The sequence below is a fragment of the Marmota flaviventris genome, chromosome 14 (genome assembly GCF_047511675.1).
Source record: "Marmota flaviventris isolate mMarFla1 chromosome 14, mMarFla1.hap1, whole genome shotgun sequence".
Taxonomy (NCBI): domain Eukaryota; kingdom Metazoa; phylum Chordata; class Mammalia; order Rodentia; family Sciuridae; genus Marmota; species Marmota flaviventris.
Window position 1 is genome coordinate 97937527 of NC_092511.1, and position 16194 is coordinate 97953720.

Sequence of the window (16194 nt, forward strand, 5' to 3'; positions counted from 1 at the left end):
CATGACAGTAGAATGTATGTTGACATTTTATACATATGTGGAGTATAACTTCCCATTCACTTATGGTTATTTAAATCTTATAAAGAACATATATTTGAGCCTATTAATAAAATGTGTTCTCATCAGTTGTTAGTGTGGGGAAGATGATGGGTTTTCATTAATAAGCAAAATGACTTAAACAAAATGTCTGGGGATTAAGGACCACAGGGAGCTGTGTTTTAGTTTTATAACTTCTGAACTAAGCTCATTGGTAGAAAGAGTGGGTAGAGCTCTCAATCAAAAGATCTATTGCTAGCCTATCATGCACACATCAAGAATCCAGATATCCTATAAGGTTTTTAGTTAGATGTGAGTAGTTTATGGCAATCCATGAAGAATCCACAGTCAAACGGATGTTCAGAAGGGCATCCTCTCTTCATCCAACTTGCCTTTCACATGGGACATGGATCTTAAATTCTGTAACCCTCAAGGCATCCTGCATTGTTGTCTCCTCTGGGCTTACCCCTGGACACTTTCTCCATTCTGGATGGCTTGATGACCTAAGCAAGGAAAACAAGAACTATTTCTTTCCCCCTATAAGATTGGTCTATGAGGTATCAAGACACATTATAAAGAACTGTAACAGTTAAAAACCTTTGGTATTTGACAGGCAAAAACCAACAAATTGATCAATGGGAAATAATACTCACTAATAGAACTCATGGGAGGGGGGATAGTAGAGGATAGGAAAGGCAGCAGAACACAACGGACACTAGTATGGCAATATGTAAAACAGTGGATGTGTGACTGATGTGATTCTGCAATCTGTATACGGGGTAAAAATGGGAGTTCATAACCCACTTGAATCAAAGTGTGAAATATGATATGTTAAGAACTATGTAATGTTTTGAACAACCAACAATAAAAATTTAAAAAACAAACAAACACACAAAAAAACAAGAATTTGTTTTATGAAACTTATTTTTCAAATTAAGGAGAAAAATAGACAAACTGCTAAATTCTTCTGGGACAATTAGTGAACTATTTGGATCTCACTAATTTGCTGAGGCTGACCTCAAACTTGTGATCCATCTGCCTCAGCTACATGAATTGCAGGGATTATAGCCATGTACCCACCATGCCTGACCTCATTATCATTTGGGAGGAAAAAAAAAAATCTTTAAACCTTATTCCCCATCCCGAAGCAGAGATTCTCTATGCAGTATCAGGGAGTACAGAGATAAATAGTACCCCTGTGTTCTGTGTTCTGAGGAAATGACTACAGAGTAGAATAGGCATGTGCCAAGATGTAGTAAAAACCTTCCTCCACACTTTCTGAGGATAATATTGGGGTGGGAGCAATCTAAACATTTTTTAAAAATATTAATCAAGCACTTTATATCCAGACAATCAAAAGCAGTATTTTTTGTTTTGTCAAGCATTGTATGTCCAGACAATCAAAAGCAGGATTTTGGGAGGTTTTTTGTGTTGAAGAAATGAATGTGAAATTCAGTGAAGTAAGATGAGGGTGGAAAAGCAGGAAGTGTTCTAATCATAAATGGCACTGGGTATCAACCTGTTGTGATCCTACAGCCAAGGCAAGTTAGGGAAGGGTTTTTACATCAGGGAATTGAAAATGACTGTTGCACATTGGATGGAGGTGAGATTGGAAGCAGGGGAAATGAAAGAGTGACAAAGCTCTATATGAGGGGAATGAAGGAGAAATTTCATCATTCCCTCAAATACAAAGAAGTATTTCTCAGGGCCCCTGTAGTGCCAGGGGTGATGCTTAGTGCCAGAGCTACAACAGTGAAGAAGGCAGATGCAGTCTGGGGCTCTCAGGTTTGGTTCAGTGTAGTTCAGTTTAGGAAGTAAAGGATGACTAGGTCACATGACATTTAAAAAACATCTTAACTTTTCATTGTTTCTCTCCGTGTTTTCGTTTTCTTTTTCTTTGGTGCTGGGGACTGATCCCACTGGTGTTTTTTACCACTGAGCTTCATCCCTGGTTCTATTCGTTTTCTATTTTGAGGCAGGGTCTCACTATTCTACTGCATCTAGCTAAAATGCTGAGGCTAAGGCTCCAATTTGTGATCCTCCTGCCTCAGCTGCCTGTCTGTGTTGCTGGGATTACAGTCCTGTGCCACCATGCCTGGCTTAGTTTTTCTTTCCTTGCTGTCTTGGCATTGGTATCAACATTGCCATCCACATCACCTTCAGCTGCCTGTTTGCCATAGGTACCACAGCCTCCTCCTTGACATCTCCATCCCCTTCCTCACCACACCTTCTTGCCCTTCTTCACCTACTTCATTGTGTGCCTGGCCTCCTGTTCCACATCATCCTCATTAGCATTGCCATTAGCAGGGGCGCTTCCATTCTGACTCTGCCACAATTTCTTTTTTCTCACTGAAGTCCTTGGTGGTGATCTCAGAGCTGGGACACATGGCTATATTTCACATGGTGGGAAAGTCATGATCCATGCAGAGGGTCCAATAAGAAAACATGAGACTTAGATTTTAGAGTCAGACCTGCTAGAGTCCAAGAGTGAAGGAGGCCATCAGCAGAGGAGCCTGTGGCTAGGGGGAATGGAATCCTAGAATAATGCAAATGGCTTTTGGAGCTGCTGGGGGCTCAACCCAATTTTGGTTTGCTCTACTCCCTCATTCGCTAATCTTACTAAAGCCTTCTCTTTCCTAAAATATTCTACCACATACCCTAAATCACCTTTATTGTCTCAAATGACAGGTTGAGTTGCCCAAGCAGAAAGTACAGGACCCATCTGCAGTCATACCCCAGGAAATGACCTCCATGAATTTATTTGCCCATCAATCTGTTCCTTGGGCCTTTTTTTTTTTTATTTTAGATGCAGAGACACCATCTATCCTGGGATCAAGTTATAAAACTACATTCCTTTCCCCTGCCCTTTAAAATTTACCTTCTGTAGTGCTGCCATTAACTTGCCCAGTTGCAAACTTATTTTATTTATTTATTTAGGTACTAGGAGTTGAACCCAGAAGCATTCAACCACTGAGACACAAATCCAGCTCCCTTTTATATTTTATTTAGTGATAGGGTGTCACTACATTGCTTAGGACTCTGCTACATTATGGAAGTTGGCTTTGAACTTGTGATTTTTCTGCCTCAGAGCCCTCTGGGATTACAGGTTGCACCACCATGCCTGGCAAACGTTATTTTTCTCTGATTTATCTTGATGTAGTCAGTCTCCTCAGAGTTTGGCATCAGGTAATTTAGTTAATCACTTTGAGCTTCAGGACTCTTCAATATAATCATGTATATCCCCATAAGGCTGCTAGGAGATAATGTGGGAAAAAGCAGTTCCAGCTGCAGAATTAGCCTTCAAACATTTGGAGGTTCAATCCACAGGATGAAAAAAGAAAAAAAAAGTCAATTGTTTCAACAGAAAGAGGGACAGGCATATTACTCTGATTCAGAAGAATGAGAAACAACTGTCAATCATGGGTTGCATTCTCTACACCTGAAGTACAAAAAATATCTTCCAAGTATTATTACCTTCTCCCCACATGTGGGAAACTATTAAGTCCCAGAGCTGTGAAGAAAATTGAAAGGCCTGCAGTTTCCCCATGTGTAAAATGAAGATTTTTGCTCTGTATCACAGGACTCTATGAAGAACAAGATGAATTAAGCAGACTCTGTGGTGCATACTTGTAATTCCGTACCTGTAATTTTGAGGCTGAAGCAGGAGGATTGCAAATTGGATGGCAGGTTCAGCAAATCAGCAGAACTCTGACTCAAAAAAAATCCTGAGGGATGTGGCTCAGTGGTAGAGTGCCTCTGAGTTCTATCCACAGTACTGACAAGAAAAAATATGTATCTATTGTGATTATTTTTTTGACCACTGATCTAAAGATCATAAAACATAAGTGTTATGTCTTATAATGTTCCTATTGTTCCTATGTCCTTATTCAATTTCAATCTGTGGCCTCTTTTGCTTCTAAGCTCAGAACTCCATAATCAATACCCTATCAAGTGTTGCAACTCATCTTTGAGTCAAGAATGATTAGAGTGTGATAGAGGAGCACAAGGGTTTAGGTTCAAGATCAGGGGCATACTATAGCTTAAACGTATGTGTTCCATTGAACTCAAGTCCGGGTGGGGAAAAAATAGTACCCTACTATGGGGGGGGGGAGGCGGATAGGGGGGATCAGGGGGTGCTGGGGTTGTGGCTCAGAGGTAGAGCACTACCATGAATGAGGCACAGGGTTTGATCCTCAGCACTGCATAAAAATAAAGATATTGTGTCCACCTGAAACTAAAAAAAATAAGTACTAAAAATAATACCCTAGCTTATATGGATGTGGTAGGGATTAAATATGATTAGTTTCAGTGGGTGCTCAAGGAATGGAAACTAGGATTTGCTGAGGTAGGTGTTAGGTTAAACATAATCAGATGTGTCTAGGGTGGGTTGCAGGCTAGGGCGGGACCAATTCTGCTGGCCATGCCTCTATTGGGTGGGCTGGTTGTGTCCGTCAGGGGCCAGGCCATCTGAGGGTGTGCCTTAGGTGGGCTATATTAACAGATGCTGCTCCAGAGTTGCTCATTTTACCACTGAGAAAGCCCGAGGAGCGGAGATTCAACATGACTTCTAAAGGTGAGGTTCTTTGGTGGAGGATTAACATGTGTTTTTTCGTGGCAGGCTGTGGATTGCATGAACTAATGTTGGGGAGTGGGGGTGTTTCAGCTGCATTCTTCTTCTTCCTCTTCTCCTCCCTTCTCCCCCTTTTCCCCCTTCTCCCTTGTCCCCCTTCTCCCCCTTGTCCCCCTTCTCCCCCTTCTCCCTTGTCCCCCTTCTCCCCCTTATCCCTTCTCCCCTGCCCCCCTTCTCCCCCACACCCCGTCTCCCCAGCGCCCTGTCTCTCTCCCACTGTCTCCTTACTGTCTCCCCTGTCTCCCACCTGTCTCCCCTCCCCTGCCCCCATCTCCCCCACCCATCTCTCCCCTGTCTCTCCCCCGTCTCTCCCCCCTCCCCCCATCTCTCCCCCCTCCCCCCATCTCTTCCCCCATCTCTTCCCCTCTGTCTCTTCCCCCATCTCTGCCCTCCTGGCTATCCCAGACGCCCTTCTCTCCCCCGTCTCTCCCCCATCTCTCCCCCTCCTCTCTTCCCCCAGTCTCTCCCCCTATCACTCCCTCCCTGTCTCTCCCAGCCCATCTCTCCTTCTCCCCCCTGTCTCTCCCCTGTCTCCCCCAGTCCCCCCTGTCTTCCCTCTCCCCCTTCCCCCTTTTTTTTCTGGGCTAGGGATTCACCCAAGGCCTTTTGTAAGACAAGCACTCTACCAACTGAGCTCTATCCCAAGCCCCATTTTATAATGGGCGGGTTTGGGGGCCAGGGATAGTCCTTGTTACTGACAGAATTGTCTATGGCTGCTGCACAGTGGAACTGGGGAGCATGGCTACTCCAAAGCCTTTTATATTTAACAACTAGCTCCTGGTCACATTACATAAAAGGGATTTCTTAGAGATACGGAAGTATTTTCAGGGCAACTATGTTTGGGATTCCCATTAAATCAATGAAGGGAAATGCCAAGGAGATGTGGATCAAATAAAATAAAATAGCCAGGAAGGGCTTGGTGTTAAGGTGGAGGGATAAGTTTATGTTCTTTTTCTTCTTTCCTCTGAGTTAAAAAGTTGGCTGGTCGCCATGATATGCACCTGTGATCCAGACACCACAGAGGCTGTGGCACGAGGATCCTGGCTTCATGGCCAATCCAGGTGTTTTAAAATTTAATGTGGGTGAAGGCAGTAAAAGGCTGCGAAAAAATATAAAGAAATAAAAATCAGCCGAAGAGGCTGGGGGTGGTTCAATACTAGAGTGCTTGCTCAGCACTGTAGGCCTGCAAGTGTGAGGCAGTGGGAGGTCCTGGGTTCCATCTGGCTACTTTCCCATCAAAACAATAAAAAGCAAAGGAACGCATGGGTATAGCTTAATGGTGCAGTGTTGCCTAGCAAGCCCAGGTTAAGGATTCCATTTCCAGAATCCCAAGGCAGGGAGGGCTGACAAACTACATTGCAAGAATTTTATGAGTATACCTGGGGATTGTTTCTTAAGTACACATTTTTTTTAATCTACTGTAAAATTCAGAAATAAATTGGAACTTTTGAAACCTAGGATAATGGAAGAGATTTTGGCACGTGAGTTTTTTGAGGAAGCGCACTTACAAAAGTCTTGATTTTGGCTCTGATTTCTTTTTTTTAGATGAGCCCTAGTTCAGAGGAGAAGTTTACAGGGTCAGCTGTAGCTGTCTTGCAACTTATACACGACCTCCCTCCCCAGCTGTACAGAGTAGACCCAGGTGTCCACTGGCCACATGGACATAGAAGGAAAAACATGCATCTAAGGGCCCCACACACAGTGATAACTCAAAGGCAGTCACTGCGGGATGTGAATCTGCAATGGATCTCTGGTCAGCAGGTGGCAGAATCCTGCTTCTAACCATGGGGCTAGAGTGACTCAAAGGACTATCTCTTTTATTGCTCCTCCTTCTACTGAGCTTTCTTTTGAAAAACTCTCAAGTCTTTCAAATATTTTGAAGCAAGCACTTTTGTTTTTCAGAAAATCTGAGACTTTTTATATGAGTTATGGGATAGGGTGTAGGATAAAACAGACCAGAAACTTCCCTAGAATCTTGTTGGTGCTCATCTGAACACACCAAGTGTGATTTTGCTGTGAATAGCGTTTTGTTTTGTTTTTTAATTTTAAATCCCCACATAGGTGTTGTTTCCAAACATGGGGAACTTGCAGTCTCATGGCTACTTCCTCCTGCTGCACATCTTTGATGGTTCTCTAGAACAAGAGATTGAAAAGTGGTCCTGCATATTAAATGTTGGGGAAACTTTCTGTCTCCTGGTTCCCATTATTAAAAGCATTGCTTCCTTTACTCTTCTCAACAGCCCATCCTAGAGAGGGAGAAGCTTCAAATGTACTCTGCAGAGTTCACTGTCATGACTAAATCCTGTGTTCAAATTGTTTTTGTAAAGGAAATTGTACTTTGCTCCATAAGACAGAACACAGAACGCCTGTATTTTAGGGACAACTGTATTTGTCATATTAAAAATATGTCCAAAAAGAAAAAGAAGCAATTCCAATCAGGCATTGCTTATGGTGAGCGTTGTTTCTGAGAAATGTATGAGGAGATTTTTGTTGTGTGGACATCATAGACTGCACATACATAAACTAATATAACTCTGATGTCAATCTTCACTTGCTGATATGCTCCGTGGCATCACCACCATATATCCAATCCATCCTTCACCACAGCATTGTTACTTGGTGCATGACTAAGAGTAAAATAGCTCTGGGGTCAGTCCAAATGGAATGAAGTCTATGATGAACCCCTTGAAGTTCCTGTGTGAAAAACTTTATTTGCTCAATGGAACAGCATTGTGAGATGTGGTCTTTAAGGCCAGGGAGGCTCCATCCGCAGAGTGAATTAACTCTGTTATGTGGAGTGGGTCAGTTATCACATAAGTGGCTTTGGTGTAAAGGTGAACTAGGTTTGTCTGAAGTGTAGAGATTCAGGTCTTCTCTTTTGAGACAATTTCCTTGTTTATTTTTTTTAAATTTTAATAAAACATCATGTACAATTTACCCTCACCACCATTTTTGAATGTACACATTAGTGGCATCACCTACAGGACATTGTCCTATAACAATTACCAGCAACTGTCCACAGAGCTCTTTTCTTATAGAACTGATTCATTGCACTGCCTCAATGCCCCCTCCCCAGCCCCTGAGGACTATCATTGTATGTCTATATGACTTTGACTAATCTAGGTACCTCATACAAATGATACTGCTGGATAGCATAGTTCTTTTTTGTGTGTAAGCACGAACCATGTTTTTTGTCACAATAACTACACCATTTTGTCTTCCTACCAACAGTGCATCAGGGGTTCCAGTTCCTCTGCAGCTGTTTTGTTTAGGTTATTTGGTTTGGGGATGGTAGCTGTCCTCACGGGAGTGAGGGGTTATTTTTCTGTGGATGTGAATTTGGTTTCCCTAATGATTTGTAATATTGACCATCTTTTCACGTGCTTAATGAAAATTTGTTTATCTTCTTCAGAGAAATGTATATTCCAATCCTTTGCCCACTTTAAAATGGAGTTCTGAGTAAGTTGTTGTTCTCTTTGTCTTGATATCAACACTTTGTCAGATGTGACTTCCAAAGGGATTCTCCTATTCCACAGATGGTTCTTGCCTTTTCTTCATGTGTCCTTTCATGCCACAGTTCTTTATTTAAATGTAGTCCAGATTTTTTGTGTATGTGCTTTTGGTGACATATCTAAGAAATCATTGCCAAATTCAATGTCATGAATCTTTCCCCCAAGTTTTTTTTTTTTTTTTTTCAGAAGGTTTAATGTTTTCCTAGGTTTATTTTTTTCAATTTTGAGTTTATTTTTCCCTATGGGGTGAAAGGTCCAACTTGATGCTTTCATGTGGATACCCAGTTTTCCAGCACCATTTGTAAAATCCTGCGTATTTTTTCTTTTGAATCAGAAATAAGTATTCCATTTTTGTTTTCTATGGAAGAATGGATGCCTTCCAAGTGGATTAGTTCACCCAGAGAGGAGGGGAGAACAGAAACAGGGAGGGCCTATTAATCAAACATTTTTATGCATGTTTGAGCTTTTCACTTCAGAATCCCATTATTTTGTACAATGAGCAATGCATTAGTAGCGGTGCACAGGGATGCAATGCATGTCATTGTAGTGACTCCTGGAGCCTAAGGCAGGAGGACCTCAAGTTGAGGCCATTGTGTAGGAAGGACACTCTCTCAAAATGAAAATAAAAAAGAACTGAGAGGAAGCTCTGTGGTAAAGCCAGTGGGACAGCTGCTGGGTTTATCCCATACCCTTCTGAAAGACCAAGTCAATGGAGGGAGGAGGAGGAGGAGGAGGAGGAGGAGGAGGAGGAAGGACTACTACTACTGCCATTATCCTTGTTTGTTTATATTACAGCTGTGTGTGTGTGTGTGTGTGTGTGTGTGTGTGTGTGTTCCTCCTTTGTTCTACTGCATTGACTTGGGTTTTCTCTTTTCTCTTTGGTAGTGACATGTTTTGACTTCCTTGTCATTTCCTTTTGTGTCAATTGTGTAGCTCTTTTTCTTTATTTTTTCTTTATATAAAGAACATCAAATGTAAAATATTTTCATGTTAATACTAACTTCAATCTCATAAAATCTCTATTCCTTTGCAGTGGTATCCCACACTTTATGTTCTCACTTTTCGTTCTTTATTATGTTGTTGTGCTGAGATTGAATGCAAGGATGCTCTACCACTGAACTACATGTCTAGCCTTTTTGCTTTTTCTATTTTGAGTGTTAACCAGAAGAAAAGTGTTTGCCTAGCATACCCTAGGCCCTGTCTTCAATCCTCACTACCACTAAACAAACCATCCCTCCATACAAACTCTTGACATCCCATTAGAGAGGGGTTAGAAGAGGGTCAAGTAAACATGCTCCAAAAACCTTAAGTATTATTTATTTCATTGCTAATTTAAATGGTAAGCTCACTTTGGGTTTTTTCTCTGTATTATGAAGTTCAAAGTGGTCATAAAAATCAATACTTGTCCCATAGCAATGTTTGTCAACTATTTTATTTAATCTTATTCCTCCCCTACTCCTCCACCAACCACTTAAACTGCGGGGTATGAGATTGATGTGAGCTGGTTTATGGTACTTTCTCAATTACTATTCTGACTGAGCATTTTGCATTTGTCGTCTTCCTATATTTAAATTTTTGTTAGACTAAAATCCTTTCCTACCCTGTAGAATATAATCTCATGTTATCTTCATATTTTTAAAGATAGGCCCTTAAATCGTCCCACCCCTTTTTTTAAAATGAATAAGATGTGATGCACAGCTCCACCTTTTAAAAATCTTGGTCAACAAAAAATCTTTTCTTTCTCTGGATACCTCTATTGTTCCTCAATTCTTTTCTTTCTGTTACCATATTTTTTTCAACGTCTTCAGTTGAAAATTGTCATGAGGAAGTAGGAGAAGCAAAACAGGAAAGTGGAAAAGGAAAACTGGCACACATTTATAAAACATGATTTGAAGATTGTTAATCTATCATTTGAACAGAATAGGTACCTGGATTTTTCCATCACGGAGGAACTGACCAAACAAATGCATTGCCACATATGTGAAATCAAGGTAAGTCAAAAGTCCAAAAATTACATGAACCTATCTTTGTGTAGATGATAAAAGAAATACAAAGAATTTTTGAAAAACTTTCATGCCATTTCTTCACATAGGACAGTGTTCATAATTGTCATGTATTCATTTCAGTGTGGATATGAATGTATAATATGAATTTTATGGAAAAATCAACTATTGTGAGGCATGTTTGGGAGTAGGCACCAATTAAGATGCTCTTGTAATTATCCTGGATAGAAACTGTGCAGGTTTTGATCAGGGTGCTACATGTGGAATTCTACAGAATTAGGAAGATTGAATATTTTAAAGGTACTTTGCAGAGATTTGAGTGCTCAATGAGAGGAGTTAAGGATGCCTCTAAAATTTTGTCCTGAACAGTTTTATGCCAGGGGAAAGCAACTATTTTGTTTGTGTCTCACTCAGGGCACCTCCCAATATTAGTTGGTACTTAGCCATTTGTTATGTGAGCCAATATTTTGTTTGGGGAATTTCTTATATGGTTATTTTTGTAAATTACTGTTATAGTTGCACAAAATTTTACTATACTAGGATTGTCCTAGAATGCACTGAAGTCGGTTCATATATATATATATATATATATATATATATATATATATATATATATATAGTGTCATTATCTATGGTTCGTTGAATGTTTTGGTTTCTTGATAGTTGAACATTTTCTTAGAGGAAATGGAATATAAGAACAGCATTGGAAAATAAATGAATAGCAAATACTATGTACGCATGAGGTTATTCTTTTATAAATTTTCATGAATTAGAAATATTTCAAAGTTCCCGATAAAGCAATGATATTATATAAATAAGTAGAAAATCTGAACAAGATAATGACTGGAGGGAAATATGAATTGAAATGAGGTACATGTGCTTAGGTCCATGTGATCAGCAGGGAGCATGGTTGGGGAGAGGATCCCAGGAGGTCTGAATGTGAGATAGGGAGCACCTGCCTCTTGCTTTAATCATTTTGTAACCTATCTGCTACCTGGGTCTGTTGTCACTGAAAAATTATAGATACTTGTACCCCATCTTTCTATGTACAACTATATTGGGAAGATAAAATGAGAGCATGTTGCACCATACCTACATGCCCAGGTGAGCACTCTGGATTCACAAACAGGGGCTCTCAGCTCAGTGCAGGAGCTTCCACGACTTCTTGAAGTTGCAGTAGCTGAACCTGTGGCTTCAGTTTAAGTTCTATTTCAGTGGGGATGTAGGCTGCCCTCTAGCAACTTGCTGTCCATCTAACACAAAAGGTAGCCCATTTAGGAGGGTGGAGGTATCCAAATAAATTTTGGTCAGGGAAAGATGCTGCCAAGAATGTGAATTGGGAATGGAATGACACAGCAACAGGCACATGCCTGCCACAGGACACCCCAGGCACATTCACTGTGAGCACTGTGGGAGTTGAGGGCTGGGGGAGATTTTTAAAGGTAAAAGTAAAAAGAGCTACAACACATATTTCCAAAAATAAGAATTGGCAACTGTGGTAAAGAACAAGGGAGATGTGAGTCCAAAGTTAAACAGACAGTTTCTGGACACACATCCCTACAGAAGTCTGTTCTAAAAGGCGGAATTCCAGCTGAGTCTTGAAAATTCTTGTCCAACAATCCTGGCTGAGATGTCTTCCTTCAAAATGTCCTGGCTTGGTTTGTTGGTTTGTTGGTTTGTTGGTGAGGGTGGACACACATGAAAATCCATTGTGATACCAATGACACTGTCAAATTTCAGAGGACCCAGGCTGTCCTGGCAGGCTATAATTTTCTGAAGATGCTGTTCTGGTTCAGGGAGAGCAGCAGCCTGCAGACCCTTCCAAACAAAGGCACTTTAGAGGATCTTATCTCCAAGGTGGAGATAATTTGTGAGACAGGGCTGTGCAAGATGGATCTAGCTAGAGCACACATTGGTTTGAATCTGGCAAGTGCTGTCTTTGTGCCTGTTGCTGTGGTAATGGCTGCATGAGTCCAACTTTCTCCAGAGCACTAGAAGAGGCACAGTCAGGGATCTACCACTGGTGGGTACTGCTACCCCTCCAGAAAACACCAAGACTTCAGGAAGCTGTGAGGAAGCGAGGTGTCAGCTGGGATAAAGGGGGCTGTATAAAGGATAGGGGGAGTTTTTTAATTGTTATATATTTTTAAACTAATTTTGAATGGCATTTGTGATTTTTTTAAAATTGTTTTTGTTTGTTTTTGTTGTTGTTTTCATGGAAGTTTTCTTCACTGACCACCTTTATGTGCACATTCAAGAGAGTCTTAGCTCTGACCCTGAGTGGATGATTACAGGATGACATCTGACTATAGCTCTCTAAAACTGAATGCCAAGTACTTCAGTTAAAATTTCAGCCAAGTCATCAAATTTTTCATAACCCTCACCCAGACCTGCTCAGTTGGGGAACTGGGCTACTTCTAGCCCCTTGCTGTCCATCTAACACAGGAGAGACTGGAACAAAACTCATCTCCATTTGTGGAGGAGATGCACACTGAATCTGAGGACTTGAGTCTTCTCCATTCTTTTGACAACCTGCATCCTGGTCTTGTTGAAGGGAAGAAACCTGCTGCCCAAAGTCCTCATGCTTCTGAGACATTAGAAGAGGGTCCTGAACTGGGAGATCAGAGAGCTCCATGTCCTGCAGCTGCTGCATCTTTCCCTGCACACTATCAACACAGGGCAAAGGCAAGTCATAAAATAGCTCATACCCATCAGCCCAGACCTGCAGATTTGGGGACCTGGGCTGCTCTATAGCAAATGGCTGACCATCTAACAAAAAAGGCTCTGGAAGAAAATTCATGTCCATTTGCAGAGGAGATGCACATTGAATCTGAGGACTTGAGTTTTCTCCATTCTTTTGACAACCTGCATAGTGCTCTTTTGAAAGGAGGTCAACTTCTGCCCTAAGTCATCCTGCTTCTGAGATATTAGAAGTGGGCCCTGAACTGGCAGTTGTCTTGGTAATTCTGGGGCTGTTGCAGCAGTGGATTATAATAAACCCAGTCACTCTGCTGCTGTCCTTCACACAGACCAGAGAGCTGCTGGTCCTGTGCTGCTGCATCTTTCCCTGCACACTGTCAATATAGGGCAAAGGCGAGTGCATGCTTTGCTGGCTTTCCTCTGTTGGGAACATGGCCTTCTCAAAATGCTGCACAGATGAAGCAGGATGACTATAGATGGTTTGACTGAAGCTGGGAGAAAGTCCACTTCCTCTGGCCTCTTGTACCAGTGAAGCACAACTTGGTTCCATTCTAATGCCTGTGAACAGAGTCACATGAGCCATTCTCTTCATTGGGAAGTCCCCATTTCTCCACAGGAAAGTAGCCAGCTTTCCCTCTGGAGACTGCTGGAGGCAAGAAGGCTGTGCAGTGGCACTGTTGTCATATTGCATCTGGGCCTCCTGGTGACCTAAAACAGAATGATGCCCTTGGACAGGGAAATCGTGTCATCTCCTGGCAACAGATGCTGTTTCTCTTCGAGTCATAGTCTGGATATTTTTTTAGATTTGACTTCAAAATAAAAGAAATTATTCTCAATAAAATATTTTATAGTGAAGCTTTGTTTCAGCATTATAACAGACTTTCTCGTGGACCTGGAGTAGAAGCAAAAAAGGCAATCCATCCTGGGCTGAATCATGGAGGTTATTGTGCAGGTTATGTGTAGTTAAAATTCCAAACTCCCAACTCTTGCCAGAAGCAGCTCAAAACCTTCTGTCCATGTGAACACTGGCTTTTCAGTCTCCCAGAAACCTCTTTGCAACCTAGGAGAGGCCCAGGTGTCCTGCTCACTTTCCCATAGCCTCTTTATTTTTTTCCCAAGTGGCCCCATCAACTCATTCATCCTTCATGTTCTGTAAGATTATTCATAAATGTGTTGCATTTAAAACCCATAAACAGTAGAAGCAAAAGTTTGTTAAAACTGGACAGTGCATTATAGATGTGATCCTAACAAACACGTAGAACAATTCTAGTCAACATTTTTTCTCCTGCATCAATTGAGGATAATTGCAATGCCAGATATAGTCCCCAAAGCTTTCCTGTATGTGTTTAAAAATGACAAAATTCATTTTAGACTATGTAACTTAATTAGCTAGGGTCTTAGAGGCTCAGTCAAGAGTGTCTGGAAGCCTTTGGATATTTGATCACTCCTGAAACCCATCTCCAAACCAGAATGAATTTAGGTTAACATCTAGAAAAATCTTTGATCCACACTTAGGAGGTTTAAAATTGTAACTATGCATAACAAAATTGGTACCTCTAAACACATGCTCTTGTTTTCCCTTCCAACATAATTGGACATTAAGAAAATAAGATGTGAGCATCCATAATTTGTCAGTTAGCAGTTTGGTTTAAAATGATGAGACAAAAGGCAGATGCTCCCTTTCTCATATTTAGACCCCTAAGGATCCTCTTCTGGACCATGCTTGCTTCTGCATCACATGGGCTTACTCTAAACAGTGGCACTGCTTTTCAAACAAATTCCTCTCCCAGCCATTATCTGGTTATGATTTTCTACTTCTTTGTATAGCTTCATTGATTTGCAGGATGTTTGAAATGTTTCCAGTTCATGCAACTTTTGAAATACAATAACTTCATAGCTGACAGAGAATTTGCTATTCTTTTATTTTTCAACACTGTTATACATTCCCTTATTTTCTCTAAGAAAATGTTCTAATCTCAAGCAACAAATATTTTCAATAACCAATTGATATTGATAGAAGAGAGATGCAAACCCAGTTCACTGTACATTAGGGCAATCCCAATACAGTAAACTTTGTGAAGCGTAAAAAAATAATCCAGAAAAATCATCAGAAATTCCCAAATCAAAATATTGGCTCATGTCCCAAATGGCTACAAAGTGCCTACTAATGCTATGAGGTGCCACATATGGGACATAATTGAACCAAGTCCTTTCTCCTGCACCTGGGGTGATCACCTCCTGGCAGTTAGATTGGAATACCATATATAGTAAATCACAACTAAAAACCTCTAATGTCACTGCCAAAAAATAAATCAGAACAAATTGAAGTGCCATCCTTCACTCTTCTCATGGAATATTCAAAATCTCTACAAACTATTCGTCTCACCTTTAAAACATCCAATCTTCCCAATTTTCCATACTTTCATAGCTAGCACCGTGATCAAAAACTGGCAGAGTTCCAATTCTGAATAATTACTGAGCATGTTAATGGTGCCTATTTCCAAAGTTGCCTCACAGTTCTTGATTTTTTCATAAAAGTAATATAATAAATTCACACCACACTGAAATGAATCTGACAAGGTCAACAATATCCTATGTGAAGAAATGACATGAGATATTTTCAAACAATCTTTGTATTTTCTGTATTATATACAAAAATATGTGTTCATGTAAGTTTTCCAAATTATGACTTGCATTGATTTAGCTTATGGGGCTAAGCATTTGCTTGGCCAACTCTTCTCAGATCCCAAAATCTGGGTAGGAATTCTGTTCAAATGATCCATTAAGAATCTACAAATCATGTTTTGTTAATGTGTGCCATGGTTTTCCTATACCTCTTTCCTGTTTTGTGTCTCCTACTTCCTTAGGACTATCTTAAACTGAAGATGCTGAAAGTATAGAAACCGAAAGGAAAAGACTGAGGATTGCCAGTAGCATCCAAAGGAAAAGATATTATTTGTTCACCAACATTTTTATAATGCAGAGCTCTGCCTCACACTTATTCATATTAATAACACCAAAAATGGATTAACTGCTGATCCATAAAAATATGAGAACATGAGATTATGAACTGCATAGTACAGAAGATTTTTAGTCTTACCAAAATTCAAAATATACAAATAGAGACAAATAAAAAAATGCTCAGTCATAAAAAATGAGGAAATACAGATAAACCAGCTCACATACATCTGATAACCAACACTGTAAATGGTTGGTGGAATAGTAGGGAAGGAATAAGGTTATACAAAATAGGAAAGAAACATTGGGATGGGACAAGTATTCATCACAATGACCACTTTGATCTTTTGCTCAT

The 16194-nt window shown here is 40.6% G+C and overlaps 1 protein-coding gene across 1 annotated transcript in view; it reads right to left on the bottom strand.

The window, feature by feature from the left end:
- The window catches only part of LOC139701727 (cytoplasmic polyadenylated homeobox-like protein 2), a 28733-nt gene extending 15899 nt beyond the window's left edge, over positions 1-12834 (bottom strand). The window contains exon 1 of the mRNA XM_071601273.1: positions 12714-12834. Within this exon, the coding sequence (XP_071457374.1) occupies positions 12714-12834 (121 nt within the window). The remainder of the gene's footprint in view (positions 1-12713) is intronic.
- Positions 12835-16194: the final 3360 nt, after the last annotated feature.